Source organism: Mirounga angustirostris, unplaced genomic scaffold (genome assembly GCF_029215605.1).
Source record: "Mirounga angustirostris isolate CCGP_5_RB_7025 unplaced genomic scaffold, mMirAng1.0.hap1 SCAF_10, whole genome shotgun sequence".
Classification (NCBI taxonomy): Eukaryota; Metazoa; Chordata; class Mammalia; order Carnivora; family Phocidae; genus Mirounga; species Mirounga angustirostris.
Genome location: NW_026991718.1, coordinates 51192334 through 51219622, shown reverse-complemented (window position 1 = coordinate 51219622; position 27289 = coordinate 51192334). Strand labels below are relative to the sequence as shown.

Below are 27289 nucleotides of genomic sequence, written 5' to 3'. Positions count from 1 at the left end.
TAATAAACTCTTGTTTTTACTTAGAAAATGCTGCCTTCCTATAGGAAACAACTGAAGGTTGCTGGAGGGGAGAGGGATGGGGGGGATGGGGTAACAGGATGACGGGCATTAAGGAGGGCACAGGATGTAATGAACACTGGGTGTTGTATGCAACTGATGAATCACTGAACCCCACCTCTGAAACTAATAATACACTATTAATTAATTGAATTTAAATTTAAAAAAAAAAGAAAATGCTGCTCTCCCACAAGGCCAACTAAAAATATGTGTGCATGCATGTGCACACATGTTCATGGGTATGTGGTGTCACCATGGAACTTTATATATGGCAAGCTACTTCTTTTTCTGGAGACCTCAGAGTCAGAAAAACTTTTGATGAATTAATTAGGGTCATCAAAAAGTAAACTTAGGTCTGTACTGGATAATTCTAAAGGGGTTGCCTTCTCCTTGAGTTGCTTACCAATTGATTTGGAAACATAATAACAGATTTTCCAAACTAGCAAACTCCACTTTCCCACCTAGGTACTTTCACAAAATGATCTTATTTCAATCATCTTTTAGCCTGGAAAATTCCACACACCTCAAGGAAAATATTTTGAGTTTTTTGACCCCCATGTGGCTATTTAAGAAGAAACACTTTACCAGACTCCTGGTTGGGGAGATAACTCCAGTCGTAGACATCACGCTCTGGCGACAAGTGTATGCTGACTCACCACTGCCACCATCTGCCCAGGGCCTTTCCTCCTCGTTCTTCAAGCCCACAGTACAGCAGGCATGCTGGCTGATGTTTCTGGATAGATCTCTAGCCAAGGACATAGATGGTTCAGAAGGATTGTTCCTATAGTTCTGGTGATCCGGATTTTGTCTCTAGAAACCATATTTAGTTGTCAAACAGTATAATAGAACAGTCAGACTGAATATTTAATATATTTCAAAATTTTAACCAATGTAGTTTCATTTAAGTGATAAGGGCAATCTTACGTTATGGATGAAAAGAAAATCATTACTCAATAGACTGTATTTGTTTTTTCTAGAACCTTAAAATATTATGCAATTGGCAACTGCATTAAAAAGATTATCCCATGGAGCAGATCCTGTAGTTTATAATAAATGCAGCACAAAACAAAGCACTTCTGTTACACATGCAAGGAAAAACTAAGGCAGCCACCTGCTCATGTGCAAACACTATGGTCATGCCACAACCCAAGCATCCAATTGGCTAACAGGATAATCCATTCCCACTGTTGCAGAATGTATCCTCTCTGAAGTCACCCTAGTAGGACTAGTGGACAAGGAAAAAAAAAATTGAAAGTACCATTATATACCTGGCCGTTCCTGCCCTAAGTTTCTAGAATGATTGTGTTTCTCTATTCCCTAGTATATGTCCTTCTCTTCTGTCCCTAAACACAATCACATCGCTACATAGAAAAGACTTTCACTGATCTAACCACTTCTTCCATCCTTTTGATCCTTCTTTCCGGTCTCAGATTTCCAGGTTTAATGGACTTGAAGTTTGCTATTGTGCTCTGCCTGGACTTCAGACACTTACATACACTCAACCTGGACTTCCAGCCCTCTCCTAGCCCACATCTCACATGCTGGGCCTCTCTGTAGCTTCTTGCACTACTTCCTACCCTCAGATTCCCAAGATTCTCCCTTGCCTGACCTTAGGCCCTATCTTTCTTCTCCACCTTCCTGCTACCTTCTCCTCTCTGATGGCTCCTCTTCCCTCAGGTCAATGGTGTCACTTCGGGCTCATTTCTAAGGCCTTTCTCTCCTCATACCTTACCTCCTCTGATGACTAATCCACTTAACAGGTCTTCAAGGCTTGCCTGACCATGCAACCAGCCCATATAACTAGCCCACAGCTTCCACTGCCTAATGGACACTTCTGAGCTATGCACCCTGATAATGGTGGTGACAAGTATGTGCTTCATGGTTTGCAAAGCAAGTTCAATTATTTCATCCCACCAAAAGGTTGCAAACCCCATGAGACTGGCATCACAACTACTACTGAACATTCCACCAGGGTTGTCCCGCAGGGAGGGCCTCTCCAAGGGAAATGCCTCTTCCTTTCTGGGTCCTGTGCGATGGAAAACCACCAGTACAGAATGGGTTTATCTCATGCCCTAGCAATCAAGGTTCTATTAAAGGTTCAGCAGTTAGGAACTAGATGCCTGGATGTGACAGGAGGTAAGTATATAGATAATCAGGAACTTGGCTCCAAAACTTACACAGATCTGGATTCAAACCCCAGTCCTGACATCTCTTAGCTATGTGGCCTTTAGCCATATTTTGGTTTCCTCCTCTATAAAACATGGATCATAAATAACTCACAGGATTGTTACAAACAACTGGAACATTATAAATTGCCTGGCACATGGAAAGGGCTCAGTAAATGGTGGATATTGCTCTTAATTCTTAAGCCTTTACCTCAGAGTCTTTGGCTCCTTCCAAAACATCACTGAGAACTTGTATGTATTCTGTTGCACCTTTAAGGATATCAACTTTGCTAGGCTTCCTGCTTTGGGGAAGAAATGGCACAAGTGCCTTCAGTTTAGCAAAACCACGATTGAGATTTTTTATCTGGAAAACAAAAAAAGCACAGTGACATACAGAGAGGCTAATTTGTACAGATATCTGCCCCCAAACCACAGAAGAGGGTTGTGAGGGCTTGTTTGCATGGCTCTTGTCTGGGTGGTGAACCGAAGCAGGCACAGGCCAGAGTCACCGCTCCCCCAGCAGCGCGGTTCCTGGCAGTCAAGGAAGGAGTGGCATAAACTTAGCACTGTGGGTGAATGGGCTGGCAGAGAGGGGGTTTGTGTTCTTGCTGAACCCCCTCCTCTTCCTCTTATAGCATACCCACTGTAATGTTCAGGCAGTGGGGTAGTGGCTAAAACTCTAAATCAAAACATCAGGATTTAAAACCCAGCTCCACCATGTACTAGCTTACAAGAATGTGTAGGATACTTCATATTACCAAGCTATGGTTGTTTATCTGTAAAGTGGGAAATACCCACCTTGTAAGTTTTGTGGTGATCAACACAATTACACATAAAACACTTCTTCCTGACCTGGCACATAGAAAGTCCTAAGTGGTACTGATAATGAACAAAATGTGCAAATACTTATCTACTCAAGCACTGAGCCATCAACTCTTTAACCTCTTTCCCAGCCAAATCGAGTCAAGTGTTAAGAGTCTAGAGAGTCTGCATGTTGGCAAGGTTTGAAAGGCAGAATAAGGCTATTTAGCCACATGTTTATAATTTTCCAGGGTCTAATCCTTCAGTTCTGAGGCCTGGAACGTTGAGGACCATCCCCCAAAGGGAACTGGCCTTGGAAAAACTGGCTTCTACTACACCATAAAGCCAATATTCTCATATTGTACTCATATTTATTGAGATCCCTCTCCCACTCCAGATCAAAGTGAACAATGGACATAGTCATCCCATTTCAGCACAATACAAAGACCAATAAAGGTGTGAAAATGTGGAACTTTGATAAAAGAACTACAAAACAAAATAGAAATTAGATATTATTTTTCATGTGCCAAGCTGGTAATATTGTTGCTTTGTTAGTCATACCCAGCATTGGAGATAAACAAAGAAAACAGTCTTATATCCCATAAGGGATTAAAATTAGTAAACTTCTCTAGAAAGCAGTTGGGCAACTGGCATCAAAAGTTGTGAGACATCCTATGTCTCAGTAATTCCATTTCTAGCATTTTATTTGAGAGCAATTATCAGACATGCACATAAAGACCAGTAAAAAGCTGGGAAAAGCATAAAGGCTGGTCCATTTATATGACAGAGTATGCAGTAAAAAGCTGTTCTTTGAAAGAATGCTTAAGAATGAGGAAATGTCAAATAAAAACCACAATGAGACATCACCTTACACCGGTCATAGTGGCTAAAATTAACAAGTCAGGAAACAACAGATGTTGGTGATGATGCTGAGAAAGGGGAACCCTGTTACACTGTTGGTGGGAATGCAAACTGGTGCAGCCACTCTGGAAAACAATATGGAGATTCCTCAAAAAAGTGAAAATAGAGCTACCCTACAACCCAGCAATTGCACCACTAGGTATTTACCCCGAAGACACAAATGTAGTGATCTGACGGGGCACCTGCACCCCAATATTTATAGCAGCAATTTCCACAGTAGCCAAACTATGGAAAGAGCCCGGATGTCCATCAACAGATGAATGGATAAAGACGCTATGGTAATATATATACAATGGAATATTACTCCGCCATCAAAAAATGAAATCTTGCCATTTGCAACGACGTGGGTGGAACTAGAGGGTATTATGCTAAGTGAAATAAGTCAATCAGAGAAAGAATTATCCTATGATTTCACTCATATGTGAAATTTAAGAAACATAGGGGAAGGGAGGGAAAAATAAAACAAGACAGTATCAGAGAGGGCAGAGAGGGAGACAAACCATAAGAGGCTCTTAATCATAGGAAACAAACTGAGGGTTGCTGGGGCACAGGGGGGTGGGGGGATGTGGTAATTGGGTGATGGACATTAAGGAGGGCACCGGATGTAATGAGCACTGGGTGTTATATAAGACTGATGAATCACTCTACCTCTGAAACTAATAATACACTATGTTAACTGAATTTTTTAAAAAGAATGAGGAAACGCTTTCGATAAAGTGGAAAAAAATAGAAAACTGTACCATCTCACAATTTTATAATTATGTATGTGCACACACATAACTAGAAAAAAAGACTGGGAGGATATATACAAGAATGTTAGTTCATGGTAGTTATATCTGTGTTATGGGTGTTTCTGTTCCCTAGTCATTTCTCTATTTTTCAGGTGTATTGATTTTATCCTTGTAAGGAAGAATGAAAGCCATTAGCTTTAAAATAGAGGATAAAACCAAGAAGAATTCTCTGCAGAAAGTGATTGCTTCCTGATGGAAAGGCCCATGGAAAAGGCAAACTACTGGATCAGAATCTTGTTTGAGGCCACATCATCCCATCAGATCACAGGGTCATTTTCACAAGGGGTCTAATGCCTGGTAAACCCATGCTTTCCCACTCTTGCAGTTTCTCCAACTTCCCCTGGTCTTCTCCTCTCACTTGGTCCTTTCTCCTCCTGCCCTTTCCCAAAGCTCCTAGCTGATTCACCGGGGCTACACTTCCAAAGGGCCCAGGCATGCAGGCACGTCCCCAGCAGAACCTCCCCGTCAAGTCCCCAGGTTGAAGCCTCGCCCTCCGTCCCCCCACCCCACCCCCACCCCCGCCGGCTTCCTCTCTAGGACCGCCTGGGCTGCCGCCAAACCCCAGGTTTGCAAAGAGCAGAAGGGAGACCAGACTGGACACACTGAGGGCCCCGGTTCAGTTAGAAACACTAAAAGCCACCAGTAGATGTCGCTCGGACTATGGTCCACAGGAGCATTGGGCGTCGTGATTCACCACGTCCCGGCCTGACTGGGAAATGAGCCACGGGCTGGAGTGGAAGTCCGGGGCACACCGGGGCACCGTGTTTCCTTCCTCTAAAAAAGAGAAAAGAATAACTTCCACTGGGCCCCCTCACCCCATACTTGCTTCCAGGCAGAGATGCAGAGGGAAGGGAAAGGGGCCGTGGGAGCCCTTTGCGCCCCAAGCGCTCACCCAGCGCGGGCGGCTGCGAGACTGAGGAGCAACTCCCGCGCGCTGATCTTTTTGAAAGCACCTGCCGAGGGGAGACATTTTTGGCGTTGTCACGGGCCTCGCGTGCCCTCATCCCACCCCCAGACCCCGTGGCAGGTGGCTAGCAGGTGAGGAGGCCATCCCAGGATCGAAGAACGAGCAGCGGGACGAGGGAGGAGGGTAACAAGGCCGCTACCATTCTCGCAAGCTGGAGACCCGAGCCGGGCCGCAGGAGGCTCGAGTCGCCTCCGAGCCCCGCGGGTGGGCGGGGAGTGGGTGCACCGGCTGCTCGCCAGGTGTTTGGTGGGGAGCAGCCGAGCCCGGGTGGCCTTGGGGCCCCGCGCGGGGCAGGGCGCTCACCCGCTCGCGCTCCTTGGCGTTGGCCACGCGCCGCCGCTCCAGCACCAACTGGAGGTCCTCGGTCGAGGAGTAGCCTCCGGAGGGCAGCCGCTTGAGCCGGCAGATGGCGGCCAGCTGGGGCAGCGGCCCGAACTGCTCCCGCAACACGTCCTCCAGCACCTCAGCCGGCGGGACGCCCAGGAGAGCGGGCGCGGGCGCTGCGTCCATGGCGGAGAGCGGAAGGGCAGGGGGCCGCGCGGCCTTTCATCGCCCGCACCTGGGGCCTCACGAGGCACGGGGGCGGGGCCTGGACCACCTGTCGCCGTTCTCCTGCCCCGCCTCATGCCAGTCGGGTCGCGCCCCTGGGAAGACTGGCCCTTGGGGATCTGGGTTTCAGCAGCTCCGCAGGTGATTTTGGTGAACACGGGATTACAGACAGCAACCGGTTCTCAAATTTGGCTGCACACTGGAATCACCTGGGGAGTTGGGTTTTTCTTAATCCGCCTGCCTGGGTACCAATCCCCCAAATTCTAATTTGATCCATCCAGGTTGGGGCCTGCGCTTCTGGATACATGTATACACATGTATGCAAATATATGTATGCACATGTATACATTTACCAGAAAAACTTGATGGCTACACACAAAACTTTTAAAAGTTCATTTGGAAATAAATAAAAGTTGCAAGAACAGTAAGAGGTCCTACAGCCCCTTCACCTAGATTCTCCACTTGTTAACTTTTTTCACATTTACTCCATTGCCCTCTGTCTCTATGAATATTCCCGTTTTCATTATTCTTTTTCTAAAGCATTTCCTAAGTCTTGCCCGGTCTTCATAATCTTGACAGTTTCAAAGAGGAGAAGTCTTTCACTCTGAAGGCTGTCCCTCAACTGGAGTCTGCCTAATATTCCCTCATGTCCAGACCTAAGCCATCCCTTCTTGGAAGGGACTCCACAGAAAAGATGTTGGGCCGTCTCCATACATCTCTTCAGGATATACATGATGCTGACCTGTCCCACCACTAGTAAAGTTAACCTTGATCACCCAGTCAAGGTGGTATCTGCCAGATTCCTTCACCATAAATGGACTAATTTTTCCTTTTGATTGATAAATATTTTGTGAGGAAATCACCAATATCCTTAGCATCCACTGCTGACTCCTGCCTGAATTAACCACCATTTTGTGGCCAAGTGGTTGACATCCTACTGTGGAGAAGAGCTTTTCCTTCTCCCCCATTTATTTATTCATTTTGTATTTAGCATGAACTCATGACTTTCTATTTTATTTAATAAGATGTAATTTATTCATATCACTATTTCAATACTTAAATGGCCCCAGATTTGGCCTGTAGGAGCCCCTTCATGCTGGCTTCTCTGTTCTTTTGACATGACCCCATCACTCTCTGCATGCTTTCTTAGTTGTGCAACAAAGGCTCATCTTGGATTTTCCCAGCCCAGCCATGGAATCACTCACTTCTTTTAGTGCAAAATGAAATTTAGAAACAAAGATTTGGATGCTTGATTATTCATTCTTTTTGGGATGCAATCCTTCTAAATCCTTTTAGCAGATAGGAAATATACATATGTACACACACAAGCATACACACACACATACAACTATATATATAGTTATATACATATTTCTGTGTAAATAGAGATTTAAAAAGCATGAATTCACACTAATACCTCCCATTCCAATCGAATAGCTAAGATTTCTCATGTTTCTCCTTAATTTGTAACTCCCTTCTCCAACAGTGAGAAACCTGACTCCCGTTATCCTCAATGTATTTACTTATTTATTCACTTAACTCCATAGCCAGTTTCGTAGCCACATCGGCCACCTCCTCAGCCCCATCTTGTCTTCAGCTTCCACCATGACATTGCCTACAAAGGAAGGGCAAGGGAAGAGAAGAGGGTGCATCAAATGTTTAACTGGGGTTCCCCCAGCAGTGGGCCTGGGAATGAGGTAAGATCTGTGCCTCATATCTTCTATATGTCTTGCATTTTTCACAATAAGCATGGGTCATATATAAATATACTTACACATATGTATTTATATATATATATATATATTTAAGAAGGAAAATAATTTTGTTTGCTCTAAGTTTATTTGGTGTTGTCTGCCAGCAAACAGAACCAAAAGAGCCAAATGTGTGGAAATAAAGCTTAAAATGGAGATCATTTACCCATTTACTTAATTTTGCTTGAGCATCAAAAAGGACATTATTGACATTTTCTGTTTTATTCTAAACCCTTGAATGGACAAATTGGTGTGTAGCAGGAATCCAGTATGAGAACCGCAGAAGCTATTCCTTCATACTTGCTCCCCTCCATCAACTCCAACTGTCCCTTTCTGGCACCTTGTCTGTTGGCTTCCTATATTGAGCCCTATGTCCTGAGGGAGAGCAATCACAGGAACCAATCTGAGCTAAGATGTTACACCCGATGGTGACTTGGTGCCGCTACCTCGAAGATGCAATGGCCTAGTGAACAAACAAAGTTCACTTTTCTCTCCTCTGGCAGTGTGAAAGGTGCAGGTCAGCGGTGCATCTCTGCTCCTCATGGTCACCCGGGACTTAAGGCCCTTCCAGATCCTTGTCCCTTCATCATTGCTTCTGAGTGTCATTTTCAAAAATGGAGCTGTCCTATTAGAGGCCTGTGTCATCGCTGGTGCCTGGAGCATCAAAGACCTCAGACCATTCACCCCAGGCAAGATTCGGAGCAGCATCAGAAACTCTTCTAGGTATTCCAAGCGGATGCTAAATGATTTAATTCGGGGACTTAGGCGCTTAACGCAATCACTGGGAGGGCTGGTGGAGCCAGAGGGCCTCAGTTGGAGAACACACCGCCAACGCTGCAGGCTAGGAAGCAGGGACCAGTGCTGCGGGGGCCCCGGGGACACTGCTGCAGAGAAATGCCAAGTCCCCACCCCGTGGCTTGTCCACAGAAAATAAATAAAAGGACAGGGACATGAGCTCTGCCTGATGGCCATGCTCACACACCTGTTTCTAAGGAGGTCATCTTAATTGGCATCCGGAACCCTGAGAATAAGGGGTCCTGGAAAATGGAATTTCAGCCTTCCTGCCTCTGCAGTGCGGGGAGGCACCCTGGAAGAAGGGAAGGAGGAAGGAAGTGGGGATGGACGAGGTTTGGGAGAGCTAATCCACTGTATCCTCCACCCTGAGACAGAGAGAAACTGGCCCTTGCTCTGTCCTTTGCCCCAGCAGATTCACTTCATCAATCTTTCCTGTTTCCTACCCTGGGGCCCAGCTAAAAGGAACACTCCCCATATCTGCCTGGATCCTTGGCAGCCCCTCATCACACTGATCAGTTTGTGGCTCAAACACAGTTCCCTTAATCTCTGTAGCTCAGTCAAAACATGAAAGAGCTGCTAAAAAAAAAAAAAAAGCTTTAGTCACCATACAGTACATCATTAGTTTTTGATGTAGTGTTCCATGATTCATTGTTTGCATATAACACCCAGTGCTCCATGCAATACGTGCCCTCCTTAATACCCATCACTGGGCTGTATGGTGACTACCATAACATAGTAAAAAAAATTATAATAAAAAATGGATCATACAATTTAAAAAAACAGCTTTAAATAAGGGAAGGCAAAGAATGACATTTTTAAAAGGGATCAGAAACTATAAAGAGACAAGTCTATATTGCCCAGAATTCCTATCTACATCAATTTGGCAATTTCACATTATTACTCATATTCGTATAAATTCATATTATTATTACATACTATGTATGATTTTATCTCATCATATTCCTGGGAACTGGACTTTACTCCCATTGTGCAGATGAGAAAATCAGTGCCGGAGAAGTTGAATGACTAGCCAAGGCTACCCTGCTGGTCAGTTTCTGAATGTCCTCTATCCCAGGGTCACTGGGCCCAGGCGCACACTTCCGGCTGGCCTGGTGCCCCAGCACACAGGCCCTGCCTGCTTGCCATGCCCCATACTTCACTTCCCTTGAGGCTCCTCCTCCTCCTCCACTCCCACTGGGCATGCGCTGGGGTTACTATCTTGGCCACATCACCAGCAGAGTTAACCGTGGGTCGGAAGTGCTTCTCCACCAAGAACAGAGAAGGGGAACAGACCCACAGCCTTTGTCCCCAGGAAGCTGGTGAGAGGTCAGGGACAGCCAGCTCAAGTCCTCATTTGTGCCAGTGTGCTCAGCAGTAGCCAGTGGCCTCCAGCTTTGACGAGATGCAGAAAGGTGCCTGACAGCCTCCTGAAAGAGTAGATGGATGGAAGCCTCGAGCCTGGCAGACTGTGGGACCTCACAAAGAGTTGAGACTTATGGGGCCTGAGGGTTAGTCGTGGGTCCAAGAGGAAGAGCTCCTGCAGCATAGGACTTGATAGGACCGCAGGCAAGACATTCAAACTCTCTAGGCCTCACCTTGCCATCTGTAAAGCGGAGATTGTGATAGAAGCTTCCCCAGAATTATAGCAAGGAGTCAGTTAGGCCATTGGCACAATAATACCAGCTAACGCTGGTATCATGGGATCCATGGGCCATGCACTTTTCTAAGCTCATTTTATGGATTAACTTTCTTAATCTGCACAACAGCCTCAAGAGAGGGGTACTCTAATTTTTTCACAGGAGAGGAAATTGAGACACGAAAGTCAAGTAACCAGCTTTCCCAGCTATATAGGGGCAAAGCTAGGATTAGACCCAGGGTGTTTGGCCATGGAGCCTGGGTCTATAACCACCAATCTTTCCTGCCTCACGTGATTCCCACCACATCGTAAGTGATGACTACACTCCAGATAGAATGCCCAGAAACTTGGCTATTACACAGACAAGGCGTAAGTGACCCAGGCAGAAGGTGTTCTGAGCAAAAGTGCAGAAGCTGCAGTGAGAGCTGGTTGAGGAGACACTGAGGTCCAGGGCTCGGTTCTGGTGACCCTATAGCAGAGACGTCATTAAAGGCTTGTTGGGGCTACCGTGAAGAGGGCCTGGAATCCCAATCCTGGGACCAGGTAGAGTGGGAAATTCTTGTCAGATCTAAGAAGGATATGACTGCAACAAAAGCAGGGCTTTGAGGAGATTCAAGAGGAAGTAGGCTACAGGCTGTTTGGGGGAGGGGAGGGGAACTGAGAGGCAGAGCTGTGTGGTGGACACCCTGCTGCGTGGGGCTTGTCCCACAGGAGCAAGCCTTCTTGAGGCCCAGCTAGCAGACCTCCTTCTATCCTAAGTCACCCCTCCCGAGAGTAGCTCAGGCCTTCTCACTCTTCTGTAACTCTGGGGCCTGTGGCTCCCACTTGTGGTAGGGGTCCCTGGGCTTGGCTAGCTTTGAGCTGTAGGAATTGCTAGCAGCAGATAGAGGTAGAAGCACTTATAACTGGCCCTTAAATGCAAGAGCAACGCAAAGGGAGAGGCTCCTTCCAGTAGGCATGGTGTAGGTAGGCATATGAGGGGGTCTGACCAACACCCAGGCCCAAATCTGGGTATATGGGAGCAAGTGTTCTAAGAATTCCAGAGTATAGAGGGCTGGGGCATTCGTTGGTAAAGGACACTCAGAGTTGCTGACTACAAGCACAGGTAGATTTTTTTTTTTTTTTTCTGAACTAGTGACTTATGTCATCCTCGAAATGCTGTGACATCTGCTTCCAGAATGTGCTTACTCTCCTGACTGAGAAATTATTCCCTGGCCCTAGAAAACCAAGCCTGGAAGGTCATTTCATGTCTATGTCTACATGTCTAGGGTCATTTCATGTCTATGTCTACAAAAAGTCTATGTCTTCTCCCTTGCTAGAGTTGGGCTTTCCCCTAACTCCCAATGTGTAGACTCCAGCCTCCCTTAGACTGGAAACCATGGCTCTGGGAGACAAGGCTGTGGGTTCAGCGTGCCAACAGCACACCCCATGTGGTGGCAGCTGTCTGTCACAGCCTATGTCTATCACCAGTGCAATCCATGGTCACCGAGAGTGGCCACTATACAGGGTTCCCACAGCAGCGGCTGGGTGGGGAGGCACTCCAGGGTGAAAAGCTGACCACTTCCCCCAGGACAACTGAGGACTTCACTCTGTCTCCCCAGATGGCTCCACTCAGTCTGTGGAGAACTTAATTCTTCTGCCTTTCTGACTGTCTCTTGAGGAAACTGCAGCTTTCAGGACCTTCTCTGTAGAGAAAGGTCCAGCCCAGGCATGAGAATTGACCCTGCCGTGTGAGTATGTTTACCTGTCCCTGTTCCATTAGCTTTAGGCCTCAGACCATGGTGGGTTAGATAGATAACAAACAGGGGCGCCTGGGTGGCTCAGTCGTTGAGCGTCTGCCTTCGGCTCAGGTCGTGATCCCAGGGATCGAGTCCCACATCAGGCTCCTTGCTCAGCCAGGAGCCTATTTCTCCCTCTGCCTGCTTGTGCTTCTCTCCCTGTGTCAAATAAATAAATAAAATCTTAAAAACAAACAAACAAACAACAAAACAGCTAGCTTGCTACTCCAGGATGTCACCACGCCCAGGTTTCAGGCTCCGGAGGACTCTTCCTGAGGCTATGAGAAGGGGCTAGGTGTCCTAACTACCTCTCCTCCCTACTAAAATGCTGGCTTGGGGAGGAGAGGGGAAAGGGATTTTTATCTGTTTCATTCACTTTGGGGTGTTTTTCTTAAAGATTTTATTATTTATTTATTTGAGTGAGAGAGAGCAGGGGGAGGGGCAGAGGGCGAAGGAAAGAATCTCAAACAGACTCAGTGCTAAGCAAGGAGCCCAGCGCAGGGCTCAATCTCACGACCCTGAGATCATGACCTGAGCCAAAATCAAGAGATGGATGGCCAACTGACTGAGCCACCCAGACACCCTGTTTCCTTCACTTTTGAATCCTGAAAACCTGGAAGAATGCCTGGTACATGGTAGAGGCAGAGTAAATAATCCTGGATTGCATGAATATTGATAAAATGTAGAAGTCTTCAAGTAGACTTCATGGTTATGAATCTTTAGACATTAAAGTAACACTGAAATACATAAATCAAAAGCTATTAGAAATATGACATGACAAGATGATAAACATAGATAAATGTTCTACACGGGAGAGTTAACACAAATCCTCCTAGAGAAATTGATAGGTTGTGTAGGTAAAATATAAATGAGGATATAGAATATCTGAAAAATTAAAATCACAAGCCTAATCTAATAAATATGCCTGTGGAACATTTATAAAAAGTGAGCAGACACTACTAGGCCACAAAGAAAATCTGAGTAAATTCCCAAAAAGTGGGACATATTAATATTGTCTCCTACTTTTTTTGCATAAGCTAGGAAAACCCTAAAACAAAGACTAGAAATACATAAAAAGAAAATTAGCCCATCCCCATATATTTATATTGATACAGATGCAAAATGCCAAGGAACAAACTGTCAGGAAATCAAATCCAGTAACATATGTAAATCTAAAAAAACAAAAAACAAAACTATAAAGGTATTAGAAGAAATACAGCAAAATGTGATTTCAATCCTGTAATAGAGGACAGAGTTCCTAAGGTTGATAAAAAGCTAAGAAGCCATAAAAGAAAAGGCCAAAAGAAAAGCCAAAAGGAAAATGTGAATACAAATGAATTAAAGTCCTGTTCAGCCAAAGAAGTCATAACAGATAGATTTCCATTTCTTGTCCCAGTGGAATAACTGGACCAGGCCTTTTGTTGTCAGCAATTGGAAAACTGGACAAAATTCATAAAACATTTGGCATTGGACAACTATAATCCGAGTTCCTGGCTGGGGAAGCAGACAGCATGAGCTCACCTGCTCCCTGGGATTCTTCCTGGAGGCTCCTTCCAGACCCCAGTGCAGTGAGGAAGGTCCCATGCAGGGCATGACTGTTTCACTAAGCATGGAGAGAGGAAGATGGGAGTGGGGGGAGACTGAATGTGCTAGGATTTGGGGAGGAGCATGAAGGATAGGGAGAGGAAAAGCTCCAGAAATCTTCATTGGGTTCCCTGTGCATGCTTGTGTAACTCCATGAGGCAGGGCAAAGAAATTCTCATTCTAAATTGAGCTAGCAGAAAGCCCCAGTCCCTGGAAGGGAGGATGGGGCCACAAGAAGAGGCCAAAGCCAGAGATATGGCATCAAAAGTTAACAGTTGGGAAATGAGATGAGGCTAGCCACAGGACAGGAAGAAGTTTGGCGAGTGGTTTAAAGCCCTGGCAAAATCCAGCTCCAACCCCATCTGCAACAAAGGAACTGCAGGGAATACCTGGGATCACTATCACTTCTTGGGAATTTGTACCACCTGTATGATGTCCCTGTAATTTGTGTTAAACCTCTGCTGTTTTCCAGTGAACTAACTAAACATTCATAGCTATAAAGCCCTTAAACAAAGATATGTTTGTTTCGGGACAGAAGGGACATTGAGGAAGGAGAAGCAGTTCAGGGAGAGAAGAGTATGATGGCCATTGCAGAGACAAGTACAAAGCTTGCGTGCACTCAGTATTTATTGGGGACCTGATGTCTCACAGTCCCGTGAGGGTTGCTGAGGGGGAAACAGAGGTACAGCAAGCCTTTGGCCTTGAGGAGCTCTTGATCCCACTGGGTTACGTGATATAAACATGTTTGAAAGGTTAAATGAAAGGACAGAGCAGGAAACACAAAAGGCCAAATGGAAAGCCGCAGAGAACAAATTGGGTTCAGAGGTTCACAAGGCGTCGGGTGGGGAGGGTCCAGAGCCGGCAGCAACGGCAACCCCTCAGATCTGGCCTGTCTCAGGCCACATGTTGGCTGATGGGCTTCTTACAGACCCATTGATAGGGGGTGTCACAGCGCATGTCATTCCACTTCTGCTCAATATGGACACAGTCTTCCGTCTGCCCGTCCCAGTGCTTCCAGTTGTCTGGCTGATTCCTGTGCCAAAACCTGGAAACAAGAGGGCTTTATTCTGCCAGACGAAGAAAGTGTCCCTTCCCCCGACTATGGCGTAAGGAGCTGAAGTGACATGGGTCTCTCATCTCCTGGTGTCCCTGGATGGGGATGTAGCTGGGCCCAAGGGTGCCCTAAGGGTGGCTCTGCTGAGGTTGTCTTTAGTTACTGAGGATCAAGGGATAGGAAGGGTGTCTGAAGCTGTAAGCCTCCACCCCAGAATTCACATTTAGATACCTTCTGATGAAGGCAGGGCCTACAAAGCGTATAGGGTAGGCAAAAAAACAGGGGCACCTGGGTGGCTCAGATGGTTAAGCATCTGCGTTCGGCTCAGATTGTGATCTCCAGGTCCCAGGATCCAGCCCTGCATCAGGCTCCATGCTTAGTGGGGAGCCTGCTTTTCCCTCTCCCTCTTCCTCTACCCCTCCCCCTCACGCTCTCTCTCTCTCTCTCTCTCTCTCTCAAGTGAATAAATAAAATCTTTAAAAAAAAAGGATAGGAGGGTGCCTGGGTAGTTCAACTGGTTAAGTGACTGCCTTCGGCTCAGGTCATGATCCTGGAGTCCCGGGATCGAGTCCCACATCAGACTCCCCCTGCTCAGCGGGGAGTCTGCTTCTCCCTCTGACCCTCTTCCCTCTCATGCTCTCTGTCTCTCATTCTCTCTCTCAAATAAATAAATAAAATCTTTAAAAAAAAAAAGGATAGAAAAAAACAAAACAAAGAACAGCAACAACAGTGAAAACACAGGAATACCCACTCATAGGCTGCCTGCCAGCCCCAGGATCTATCCTGTTCTGATGCCCCTCTGTGGAGGGGTCCACACAAGGACCACGACTATACCAATGTGTATACACACACCCACACACATCATACACATCATATATACAAACATATCACACATACAACACATACATAGTCATACATCTACTCCATATAAGCACATCACACATACACATCATATACATATATCACACACACACACACAACACTAGCACTTACTGGGCAGGAATACACACACAAGACAAGGATGAAGAGTCTCTAGCCAGGCCTGTCCCAGAGTGTGCCTGGGACAGCACCAGACAGTGCTGGACTCACGCTCTGCTCTGGGCAACATTGAATGGTGTCCCGTCCACCCAGCGCCAGGAGCCCTCCTCACTCCCGTCTGTGAGGCCAATCCAGTGGTAAGAGGTACTCGTGAACCTTACCAGAAACGCCTGTAGAGAAAACGCAGTGTTGTTTGACCCTGTGTGAGGAGCTGGTTCTCCCAGCCATATGGAAAAGGAGGCTAGGCTGTCCTCTCTCTGGTCCTGGGGCATGAAGCCCACTCCTCTGCCCCTCCCTGCACCTTCCATGGTTTGTCCAGGATTGAGGCCAGGACCCAGGTCCCCTCAGAGAAAGCCCAACTTCTCCCAGGTTGACTTGATGAGTGTGGGTTCACTGAGACAAAGACCGACCTGGCCATAGATTATTAAAGAGATGTATTTCATTAAAATAAATAAATAAATAACACGTCCTTTGACAGACGTACAGGAACAGTCTCAGGAGAACCACAAAGGATGGGCAGTTCCGTAAGTTGAAATGGACCAAACCCATGATGGTCCTTTGACAATAACCCTGGTAAATTCTGTTAAGGACCTTCAGTGGATGGGCCACCAGGCTCTACATTGCCTTTGGTGGTCCTCAAACTTCCGTGTCTGGCTTTCCCAAGAAGCCTGGGTCTCCTGCTCGTGGGCCTTCCACAGGCACTGGATTCACTGACGTTAAAATCAGGATTGACCACTACAGCAGAAGCTAAACGGAAAATGAGGGGTTGGGGAGGGACGTTATATTCCCAACACTTTAAAGGCAGTCACCCACTGCTGCCTCCTTTTGCCCTTCTTCACTGCTGACAGCTGTGGGCCTCGGGGTGTCTCCCTTGGTCATGGAGGACATCAAGGTTTGCTGTCAGGGCTTCTACCTCCAGAGCAAGATGCTCATGGGAACTCAATCAACATTCGTTCCCTGACTAACCTAAGAGACCACAGGCCTCTGCCCTGCCCACTGCAGGAGGAGGAAGGCGGAAGGGCCAAAGTTCCTCATCCCACACCAAGCCCATCAACACCAACCTCCCCAAGCCTGCAACTCTGACCTGCTCCTCCTCAGAAGTCACTGAGGCTAGGTGGGCTCCCTGGGACACACAGAACTGCTCAGCCTCGTGCCAAGACTTCTTGACGTGAGAAAAGTAATACAAGCTCTCGCCGTAGACTTTCCAGCCTTGCAGGATCAGTTGAAGAAGCTGATCTGGAGCAAAGGTTGGGGACGAGAGAGAACCAGGGGCTGGTTGCAGATGCCCAAGAGCTGCCCTTCCTGAACTCTCCTGGGACTGGCCACCGAGGGTCACAAGCCCACGCAATGCCTGATGCCCAGTGCTCCGGGGGGCAGGGCCTGGGAGGCTGCATCCCCAGCCTGATACCCAGTACACTGGGAAGCGGCTCAGGACACCTGGCTGCATCCCCCCAGGGATCCTCAGATAGCTTTGCTACCCAGACAACACTTTCTTCCCAGACTCCTGCTTTCTGGCTCCATGACCCTCTCTTGCCACTCACTGCCACCACCGGACAGTCTGCTGCACCTCAGTTCCCTCCATCTCCCCGGGAGACTTTGCAGCCATCCACAGCACCACTCACTTCCTTCCCTCCATCTCCTTCCATGTCAGCTGCCCACACCCAGGACTGTCCTCGGGACCTGCTTTACCCGACCTCCCCATTTCAAGCTCTGAAAACTCATTCCACGAGCACAAGCCTCTTGTGCTCTCAGCTCTCTCATCCTTCCCCACTATCACACCCTGCTTTTTAACACCATCTGCATCACGGCTGTTTGAATTGGTGCCACAACAGACTCGCTTATTCATTCATTTATTCTTTTGTTCAATATCCATGGTTCAATGATTTTTAACTTCTGCGAATCAGGGACTATTATACAAAGATCAGTAAGACACGATTCATGCCCTCAAGGAGCTTACAGTCTAGGAAACGAGACAGATGTGTAAAAAAGGTGCTGAAGACGCATTCATGCAAGACCATGCACATGTTAGAACAGAGCCATAAAAGAGGGTATGGTCTATGTCACCTGGGCTACACATGGCACTCAGGAAGGACACCCCAGGTGAGACGTCACTTGAGCTAAGTCTTAAAAGACTGAGGAAGAGTTTGCCTGGTGGTCAGTGCCAAGGAGAGCATCCCAGGCAGGGGGAAAAGTAGACACAAGAAGTGTGAAGGTGTGAAACAGCATGGCATGGCTTGACCTGTTCAAGTGCTTGGAATGGTCAATGCATAAGAGAGGGGAGACGAACTTGGACAGCTTCACCAGCACTCTATTGTCCATCTCGTGCGAAGGAGTTTGGGATTTTTTTTCCCTGTGAGCACTGGGAAGCCCTGAAGCGTTTTAAGAAGGATAGTAGTATGCTCAGATTTGCACTATGCTAATACCAACTTGGTGACAGTGTGGAGACTGAACAAGAAGAAGGCAATCCTAACCAGGCCAGAGACACCAATTAGAATATAATTGCAAATGTCTCAGTAATGATGCTGAGTGTGTAAACAGCGGTTTTGCATCAGCATCAGCATCACCTTGGAATTAAGTAGAAAGGCAAATTCTCAAACCCACCCCAGACTGGCTGAATCTGAAATTGTTTCTTAACAGTTGGTGTCTTAACAAACCCTCCAGGTGATCCTGATGCATTCCGAAGCTGAAGAACTGGTAGTCTAAACTGAGGATTGGCAAACTGCAACCTTCAAGCAACCTCTTTTTATAAATAAAGTTTTATTGGAACACAACCATACCCTTTAGTTTACGCCCATCTTTGGCTGCTTTATTGCTACAGCAGTAGAGATGCTGCGACAGAGGCTGTTCAGCCAGAAGTCCAAAATATCTACTATTTGGCCCTTTAAGAAAAAGTTAAGCCAATGGTTCTCAGTCCTGCCTGCCCACTAGAACGACCTAGGGAGCTTTTGAAAAAATTCTAATGCCCACACTACATCCTAGACCCTCCTCCCCACCAAAAGTCAGAGTTCTGGAGGTGGGTCCCAGTCATCAGTATATGTAAAGCTCCCTGGGTGAGCCCAATGTGGCCCATAGTAGAGAAACACGGGTCTCTGCTAAAGCAGTAGGTGGACATAGGAGGGCATTAGCAGGACAGCAGGGGGCACTGGAGAGGCATTAAGAAGGGCGGACATCCAGGTTTCTGACAGACCAGGAGTCTTTTTTTTTTTTAAAGATTTTATTTATTAATTTGAGAGAGAGAACAGGAGCAGAGGGGAGGGGGAGAGGGAGAAGCAGACTCCCTGCTGAGCCAGGAGCCTGATGCAGGACCCTGAGACCATGACCTGAGCCAAAGGCTCCCTGAGACCATGACCGAGCCAAAGGCAAAAGCTTAACTGACTGAGCCACCCAGGTGCCCAAGACGGGGAGTCTCTTCAGCAGCTGCTCAAACCGCCCCCTCTCTTACCCTTAGCAAGTGACCTCCTACTCTACCTAGGAAGAGACACCACTAAAGATCAGTTCCCTCAGTTTCCTATTCCCACATCTGCAAACCTGGGTGACCACCTACCACCCCACCTCCCCCTCCCAGCCTCAGAAGTTCAAGTACTTAAGGTCCCAACCCTTCAAGGTCAATCCCTCAGCTACTCATTTCATTCTGTCTGTCTCTCTCTCCTCCCACTGCCTCCCTCTTTGCTGGTTCCTTTCTCCCACCCTCAGATCAAGCCTATCCTCTTAATCTAGAAAAACCCTCTTAAAGAAGTTCACCAAAATGCTCCCAGTGGGCTCGTATAGAAAATGTAGAGGGACACCTGGGTGGCTCAGTCGGTTAAGTGTCCAACTCTTGGTTTCGGTTCAGGTCATGATCTCAGGGTGGTGAGATGGAATGCCTCATCAGGCTCTGTGCTCAGTGCAGTCTGCTTGGGATTCTCTCTCCCTGTCCCTCTGCCCCTCCCCCAGCTCATGCTCTCTTTCTTTCCCTTTCTCTCTCAAATAAATAAGTAAATATTTTTTAAAGTATAGAAATATTCATGGAAATACAAGCGGTTATTTTCTCATCATTTCTTTTTCAATATCTGCACATTGCCTATAATCAATACTGAGGTTTTATAATGCAAATATCAACGATATATGTTTTTTAATCCCTCCCCCTGCCATGCCATCCCCCTACCTCAGCCTCATCGCTCTCCTCCATTCCTCAGCCAAGGTCCTTGAATGGCTCGTACACCTGATCTCTCATTCACACCCTGCTGAGGGTGGTCTGGCTTCCAGGCCACCATTCCCAATGATTTGTAAATTGCCCAGACTCAGTGGGTGCTTATTGGTTACTTAATGTAACCTCTCAGGCATTCACCAGAACTAACCATTTCCTTCTTGGAATTCCCTCCTTCCTTGACTTCCCCAACTATCCATCTCCTGGTTCTCCTTCTGCCTCTAAGACTGCCGTCTCTAGTAGTCTTCTTCAAAAACACCTCTTTCCCTTCTTGCCACCTGAAGGTTGACTTCCTGTTTCTGCCCTCAGCTTTCTTCCCATAAAGCATTTTATCTCATGTAAGCACCCCCCACACTCCCACTGCCACAACCAGAACCAATGTGCCCAGGGCTCCCACAGCTGTGTTTGCAGCCAGGGCCTGTCCCCTACACTCCAGATGGCCTGCAGATGACAGCTACTTGAATACCCCCAAAGCATCTCAGGCTCAGCAGGTCCAAATCTTGCTGCCTTTCTCCCTTCTTTTCTTCCCCTCTCAGTTCAGAGACCCATCTGGTCAGCCTTCTTGAAGACCTCCAATAGACCCTCATCTCCTGAAGGATAAAACCCAAACCCAGAGGCCTTCCACATCCTTCTGGTGTCTCTCCAAGTCTGCCTAGCTTCCTAGCATAGTGATTTTCAAAGTGCAATCATCAACCCATTTGTGGGAAGTATCAAGGTGTTATTTTTTTTAAAGAATAGATTATAAAATATCAGAGTGCATCCGTGTGGTAAAACTTACGCTTTTGAAGCATGTGTGTGTGTATGTGTGTGAGTGAGTGTGTGTGTGATACATAATTATACTGCATCACAATATAAAATGAATTTCAGGCTTACATTCAAAACAGCTTGAAAGCCACCATTCTGGCCCCTGCCGGCTAGCCTCTCAGCCTGCACCTCATCACCTGCCCTCCTGGCCACAGTCCAATCCAACAGAACTGTCTGAAGTTTCCTGAACCTCATGGTTTCACGTCTTCATGCCTGTGAACCTGCCATCCTCTTACCCTACTTGTTTGGCAAACACCTACTAGTCCTCCAGACTCAGTTCAAGGGCTCTCTTCTCCACAACGCATCTTTTGATCCTTTCTCCTCCAAAAGGTTTCTCCCCCACTCAGAAGATCCCTTTTCTATACCAGAGGACATCGACCTGGGAAGGTCCCTTCTCTCTCCCTTCTTTTTGCTCCCCTCCACCCCAGTTCCCAGACCTGACCCTCACATAACACCTCTTACGCCTCTCTGCATGCCTTCTACACATCGTTCATTTCTCAAGTGTTGTTTTGTCACTCTGGCCAGAGGACAAGCCACTTGAGAGCAGGGATGGCTGCCTTATGCCACCTCCACCACTGCCTAGGCACATCGAGCCTATTTGGGTGGCTTCAGCCCTTTTCCAGCTCTCACTCTCCTTCCCAGGGGGATGCATGTTGACGTAAGCAAAAGGCAGGGGTGCCTGGGTGGCTCAGTTGGTTAAGCGTCTGCCTTCGGCTCAGGTCATGACCCCAGGGTCCTGGGATAGAGTCCTGTGTCAGGCTCCCTGCTCAGTGGGGAGTCTGCTTCTCCCTCTGCCTGCTGCTCGCCCTGCTTGTGCACTCTCTCCCTCTCTCTCTCTGTGTCAAATAAATAAATAAAATCTTTTTTAAAAAGTTTTGAAGTAAGCAAAAGGCTGAAGGGACAGAAGATTCTACCCACCCAAGAGACCATACCTCCCCGGCCAAGTTCTCCCGTCCCACTTACTTTGGGTCCTCTGTAGCTGCTCCTGGGAAACAAGGGCCACATGGATTGTCTCCAGGCAACTCTTCTCCTCCTGGATTTTCGTAGTTAGTGTTTTGGTGTTCTCTAAATCTGCTTCTAACCTCCGGATCTCAGCACTGGCCTTCTGCAGATTGCTCTCTAGCATCTGGATCTTAGAACCTAAGGCTGCAGCAGTTTTCATCCCTTGTTTTAGGGTCTGTATCTCTCTGCTGGCATTTTTCAAATAACCATTTAATACCTGAGTCTTGGAATCTAAGGCACTGACATTTTCAAGCTCTGTTTTTAATAATTGGATCTGAGCATCTGTCTGCTCCAGACGGTTGCTTGTGACTTGGGTCTGGGCAGTGACAGTTTCCAAATCTCTTTTTAACAAGTGAATCTCATCACCAGCCCTTTTGAAATGACCTCTTAAAAACTCGATCTCAGAGCTGGTGTTGTCTAAACTGCCTCTTAGAAAAGTCTGCATCTGGGAGTTTAAAGCATTGGCATTTTGCAGGCTTCCCTTGACCCTTTGGATCTCAGCATTGGCTCCTTCCAAACTGCTTCTTAAAATCTGATTCTGGGCCCGTAAGTCATTGACACCAGCCAGTTGGCCTCTCAAAACTTGGATCTGAGCATTAGCATTCTTTAGACTACTATTTGTCCACTGGGCCTGGGCATTTGCCATTTTCAGTCCTGCCTTCAATATCGCAATTTCAGCGTTGGCGTTTCCTAAGCCTCCACTCAGCATGTAGAGACCGATGCTGGAGTTTTCAAAACTGCTCTTTAAGAAACTGTGGGTCTGGGAATTTAAAGCATTTGCCTTTTCCAGATCTCCTTTTAGCTTCTGGATATCCGCACTGGCCCCCTCCATGGACCTCCTCAAGATCTGGGTCTGGAAACTCAAGGTATTGGCCTCCTTTAGAACGTCTTTTACCGTCTGGATTTCAGCACTGGCATTTTCCAGATGACCACTGAGCACCTGGATCTGAGAACTGACATTGTCCACTCTGCAAGCCAACATCTGGACCTCCGTGCTCCAGGTGCTGGAATTCTCCACATGGCTTTTAAACATCTGGATAGTCTCTTGCAACCCTGCCACCCCGCCAGAGTGGTGGGGATCTGGAGGGAGGAAATCGAGAAGGCAGCCACAGAGGCCCATTACATAGGGAAGCATTCATTATATGGGCCAACCATAGTGTTCTTACATTTCCTAAGGGACATGTCTAAGACACAGCCCTGAGTGCTCCTCAAGCAGCCTCCTGCTCACTGCAGCCACCCAGACCCTGGAGATGGGGCACCTGAGACTGTGGGCCAAAAGATAAAATAAAGGTGGACTTAGCTGTCTCCCATGAACTAAGGGACAGAAGGACTGAAATACCTGCCTACTATAAACTAGCTACCACTAAGAGTCATGCTGGTCAGGCTTGGATTATTTTGCCATTGTAACTGAACTTGAAGGTAACTGATTATATCATTGAGAGCTGCTGAAGTTTAACTCCACTGACATTTCACCACTAAATGGGTCATTTGGGGGGCGCCTGGGTGGCTCAGTCGTAAAGCGTCTGCTTTCAGCTCAGGTCATGATCCCAGGGTCCTGGGATCGAGCCCTGCAACGGGCTCCCTACTCGGCAGGAGGCCTGCTTCTCCCTCTCCCACTCCCCCTGCTTGTGTTCCTGCTCTCACTGTCTCTCTCTCACTATCAAATAAATAAATAATCTTAAAAAAATAAACAAATAAATAAACAGGTCATTATGAAAAAGAAACTAGGTATGAATAAAGCCCATGTTTAGTCTTCCACTCTATTTGTACATTAAGCATGAGGCCTCTTGATTCACTTCCTAAAAACAGTGTAGACCGCAAACATAGATTTCTGATCACAAATTCCAGAAACTAAACAAAATAGGTACTTATAGAGGCAGCCCTCTGTTCAATCCACACACAGGGCTATGGTGGAGGCCCTCCAGGTGATAGTAGACCCTGGAGTGGAAAGGGCCTTTTGAAGGGCTGGCATACCCAGTGTTACATAGAGCAAGAGTCCCCACAGAACAGTTTGAGGATATGGGAAACCTGAGTGAAAGCCCCCGTCATTACAGTCATTCAGGGAACTCGTAGCCCCTTTTATCCGCATAATCATTCCCACCAATCCCACCTGCAGCTGCCTCTGGTCCTACCAATACCCTTTGCTCACCTCACAAGCTAAGACCTTATCTCAGATATTCATGGTCTAAGTCTCTCGATGCCAGCTCTCTGGGAGAAGAACCCAAGTAGGCAGGGACCCTTTCTGGAAGATTCCTGCCCTATTCCTCATGCCCTACCTAGGTAAATACATGAGGTCTCAGCCACTATGCTGTGGTAAGGCCAGGTGGGGCCAGGTGGCCCTTGAAGGTATGAGAAGTCCGGTCAAATATTCTGCCTTGTAAAGACAGACAAATACATCAATGGGACAGAACAGAGAATCTAGAAATAGACCCACATATATATGGATGATTGATTCTCAACAAAGACACAGAAGTAATTCATGATAATGATAATTATGATAATCTTTTCAACAAGTGGTGCTGCAACAATTGTATATCCTATGCTAAATAAAAATTAACTTCATACTTTATACCGTTATATAAAACTTAACTCAAAATTAATCATAGACCTAAACGTAAAACCAAAAAGTGCAAAATTTCCAGGAGGAAACATAGGTAAATGTCTTTGTGACCTTGGGATAGGTTTCCAATATGAAACCAATAGTATAATCCATAAAAGAAAAAAATGATAAATTAGACTTTATTAAGATTTAAATCTTGTTAGGAGAATGAAAAGACAAGCCATTAACTGAGAGAAAATATTTGCAAATTACATGCTGATAAAGGAGCAAAAAAGAGTACATACCATAGGATCCTTTTCACATAAAATTCTAGAAAAAGCCAACTAGTCTATATTACTGCAAGTAGATAGGCTGTTGCCTGGGGATGAAGAGCGGAGGGGAGAGGGAAGGATGTCAAAGGGCACAAGTAAACTGTGAGGGGAGGATGATGAATATGCTCATTATCTTGATTGTGGTGGTGGTTTCATGGGGATACACGTAAGTCAAAACTTAGCAGAGTGCATGCTTTAAATATTGCACCTTATTATGTGTCAATTACATGTTGATGAAACTTTTTTTTTTTTTTAAGATCGTGTCTTCTTGTGAGAAAATTGGAACCCATTCAGGGGCATAGGAGGCATCAGAGGAGAGGCTCCTCCTAGGGTCTGGGCATCTGAATGCCCCAGCTCCCCCACTCCACCCCCACCGCCCTGTGGCTACTCACTGTGGGGTTCCACACTTAACTGTCCAGTTGTGTTGTCTCTGGGAATCATGGCTGGAAACTCTTGGAAGGAGGCATAGGGCTCCAACGGAGGTCTCGGCTTCTGGAGAACTGAGACACCCATTCCTGGGTCAGCACACTCTCTCTGCACTAAGGCTGGCAGAACAGGCTACCCCACCCTCGGTCAGGGTCCCAGAAGGAGGGAGATGGCACCCCTTGGACTTTCCCCCATGGGCCTCAGCTCTTGAGAAGACACCCCCACCTTGGACGGGGGCCTTGGTTGAGTTTCAGGTAAGATCTGGTTCAGGTCTGGGGCCAGAGGGTAGGCAACTACTCCCTATGGGACCTTTATGCAGGAAGACAGAGAGAGGCAGTGGAGTTCAGGTCACCTAGGAGCTTACCCACAACAAAGAGAGCCACCAGAGAGGAGACGAGAGTCACAGCCAAAACTGCCATGCCGGTCTGAACAAGCCCTGGCCTCCTGGGGGATGCAGGAGCCCCTGGCGCAGAGTCCAGCCCTGCAAGGGAGAAGCCGGTGGACAGGAGGACAGTGTGCTATGCGGGCTGGACAGGGTCAGCCCTCGGGCTCCGTCTCCTGCACTGATGGGGATGAGAACACAGGCCATGCTTATCATGGAGATGGGAAATAAAGCACTAGGAAGTATTCACCAGAGCTAATTGGGGTTATGGCAGCAACTCAAAGGCAAAGAGAAGACCATAGAACCCGGAGGAGGTGCACAGGGCACAGATCCCAGCACGGAGAAGGGCAACAAACATGTAGTTTGCATGGAAGAAGGAAGGAGGGAGACAGGAAGGGACAGAGCAGGAACCTGACCTCTGAGTCCCAAGGCCAGGCTTGCTCATGAACCCTGACCAGAGCAGGACTCACAGCCCTTTGGGACAGCTGCATCTCCCACAAACTGACGTAGGTCAGTGCTGAAGTCTTCCTCTGCTGGGGTCAGAAAGCCCTGCATGGGTGTCCTACAAAGAGCTATGCCTATTGAGTCTGGGGGTGTGGTTAGGGATAAACAGTGTACAGGGAAATCCATTCTAAGGTGGAGAAACACCAGCCTAGAGCCCCTGAGTCCTTGTGGGGCCAACTCAACGTGCAGAGATGGGACTCAAAACCAGGTCCCTCCGAATTCAAAGTTCACCTTTTCCTTGCCAGGTTGCCATCTCCAAGAGAAAGGGTCTGGGGAGGTTTCATGCAGAGGCTGGGGCGTGCACCAGGCTCTCCGTCCTCCTCACCTGACCCACCTTCAGCCCTCGCCTATTTATTCTGGAGGCTGAGACAGGGAGGAGCCAAGCTCTGGCCTGCCAGGGAGGGGCTGACAAAAATGGCAAGGGCGGGGGGGACAAGCAAGCCAGTCCCTGAGGAGGATGGGCTGACGCCTCAGTTTTCTCACCTCGGGGGCCCAGGAAGACCCTCTGGTTGTCTGTGTAGAAGTGGACCCTGTCACCATTCATCTCTTCCTTTACCGTCCACCGCTGCTCCCTGCCACGGTCCCTCACAGGCTGTGCAGTGCGCCCGTTGCAGTGGGAAGTAAAGCTGAGATACTCTGGACTTATATGCCCCTGAGTAGGAACTCCCTCCCCTGCTGATTCTGCAGAAGCGCCCCAACAGCGTCCTGTCCTTCCAGGCTCCCAGGCGCCAGTCTGCCCTATCCTCTCCTCTCCTGGCCAGCATCAGCACTGACCCTCCCCTCAAGCCCCTCACCCCACTCTCCACTCTCCAGCATAGTCCCCAAAGCTAGCCTTAGTCACAAACACTTTTTCACGACCACTCAGGAGGGGGCGGGGGTCCATCTCAGCTTTGCAGAAAAACATTCTTGTGACCTGGGGCTGACTCTTAATCTAGCCCCAGACCCTCTCAAGTAACATGAGGTCTTTGTTTTTGGTCTTTGTCCCCAGTTCCTTGGAATTTCCTAAGTGATAGGACTATCTTCTTTTATTCACAAAGAGCCCCTTTTCAGCATACCTGAGTTTATGCTAATGAGGTGACTCAGGGTAGGCCCCTAGATAGTTTCAGGATGGGAGACCAACCCAGAAAAACCAAACTCCCACCTGTCCAACTCCACCCCCTATCCAGGACTTCCAGGTAGGAGAGGGGGCCTGGAGATGGGATTACAAAAGATTCAAGGAGTTTCCTG

At 47.4% G+C, this 27289-nt stretch overlaps 2 protein-coding genes across 2 annotated transcripts; both read right to left on the bottom strand.

The window, feature by feature from the left end:
* Positions 1 to 546: 546 nt before the first annotated feature.
* FIGLA (folliculogenesis specific bHLH transcription factor) lies at positions 547 to 6245 on the bottom strand. The gene is made up of 3 exons (XM_045883986.2): positions 6006 to 6245; positions 2434 to 2586; positions 547 to 867 (listed from the first exon to the last, which is right to left on the bottom strand). The coding sequence occupies exons 1-3, from the start codon at positions 6210 to 6212 to the stop codon at positions 547 to 549; spliced, it is 681 nt and encodes a 226-aa protein (XP_045739942.1). The 5' UTR covers positions 6213 to 6245.
* An 8228-nt stretch (positions 6246 to 14473) lies between these two features.
* On the bottom strand, positions 14474 to 26606 carry CLEC4F (C-type lectin domain family 4 member F). Its single transcript, XM_045883985.3, has 7 exons — positions 26546 to 26606; positions 25809 to 25813; positions 25541 to 25694; positions 21841 to 23001; positions 16972 to 17123; positions 15939 to 16057; positions 14474 to 14840 (listed from the first exon to the last, which is right to left on the bottom strand). The coding sequence occupies exons 1-7, from the start codon at positions 26604 to 26606 to the stop codon at positions 14690 to 14692; spliced, it is 1803 nt and encodes a 600-aa protein (XP_045739941.3). The 3' UTR covers positions 14474 to 14689.
* Between the last annotated feature and the right edge of the window lie 683 nt (positions 26607 to 27289).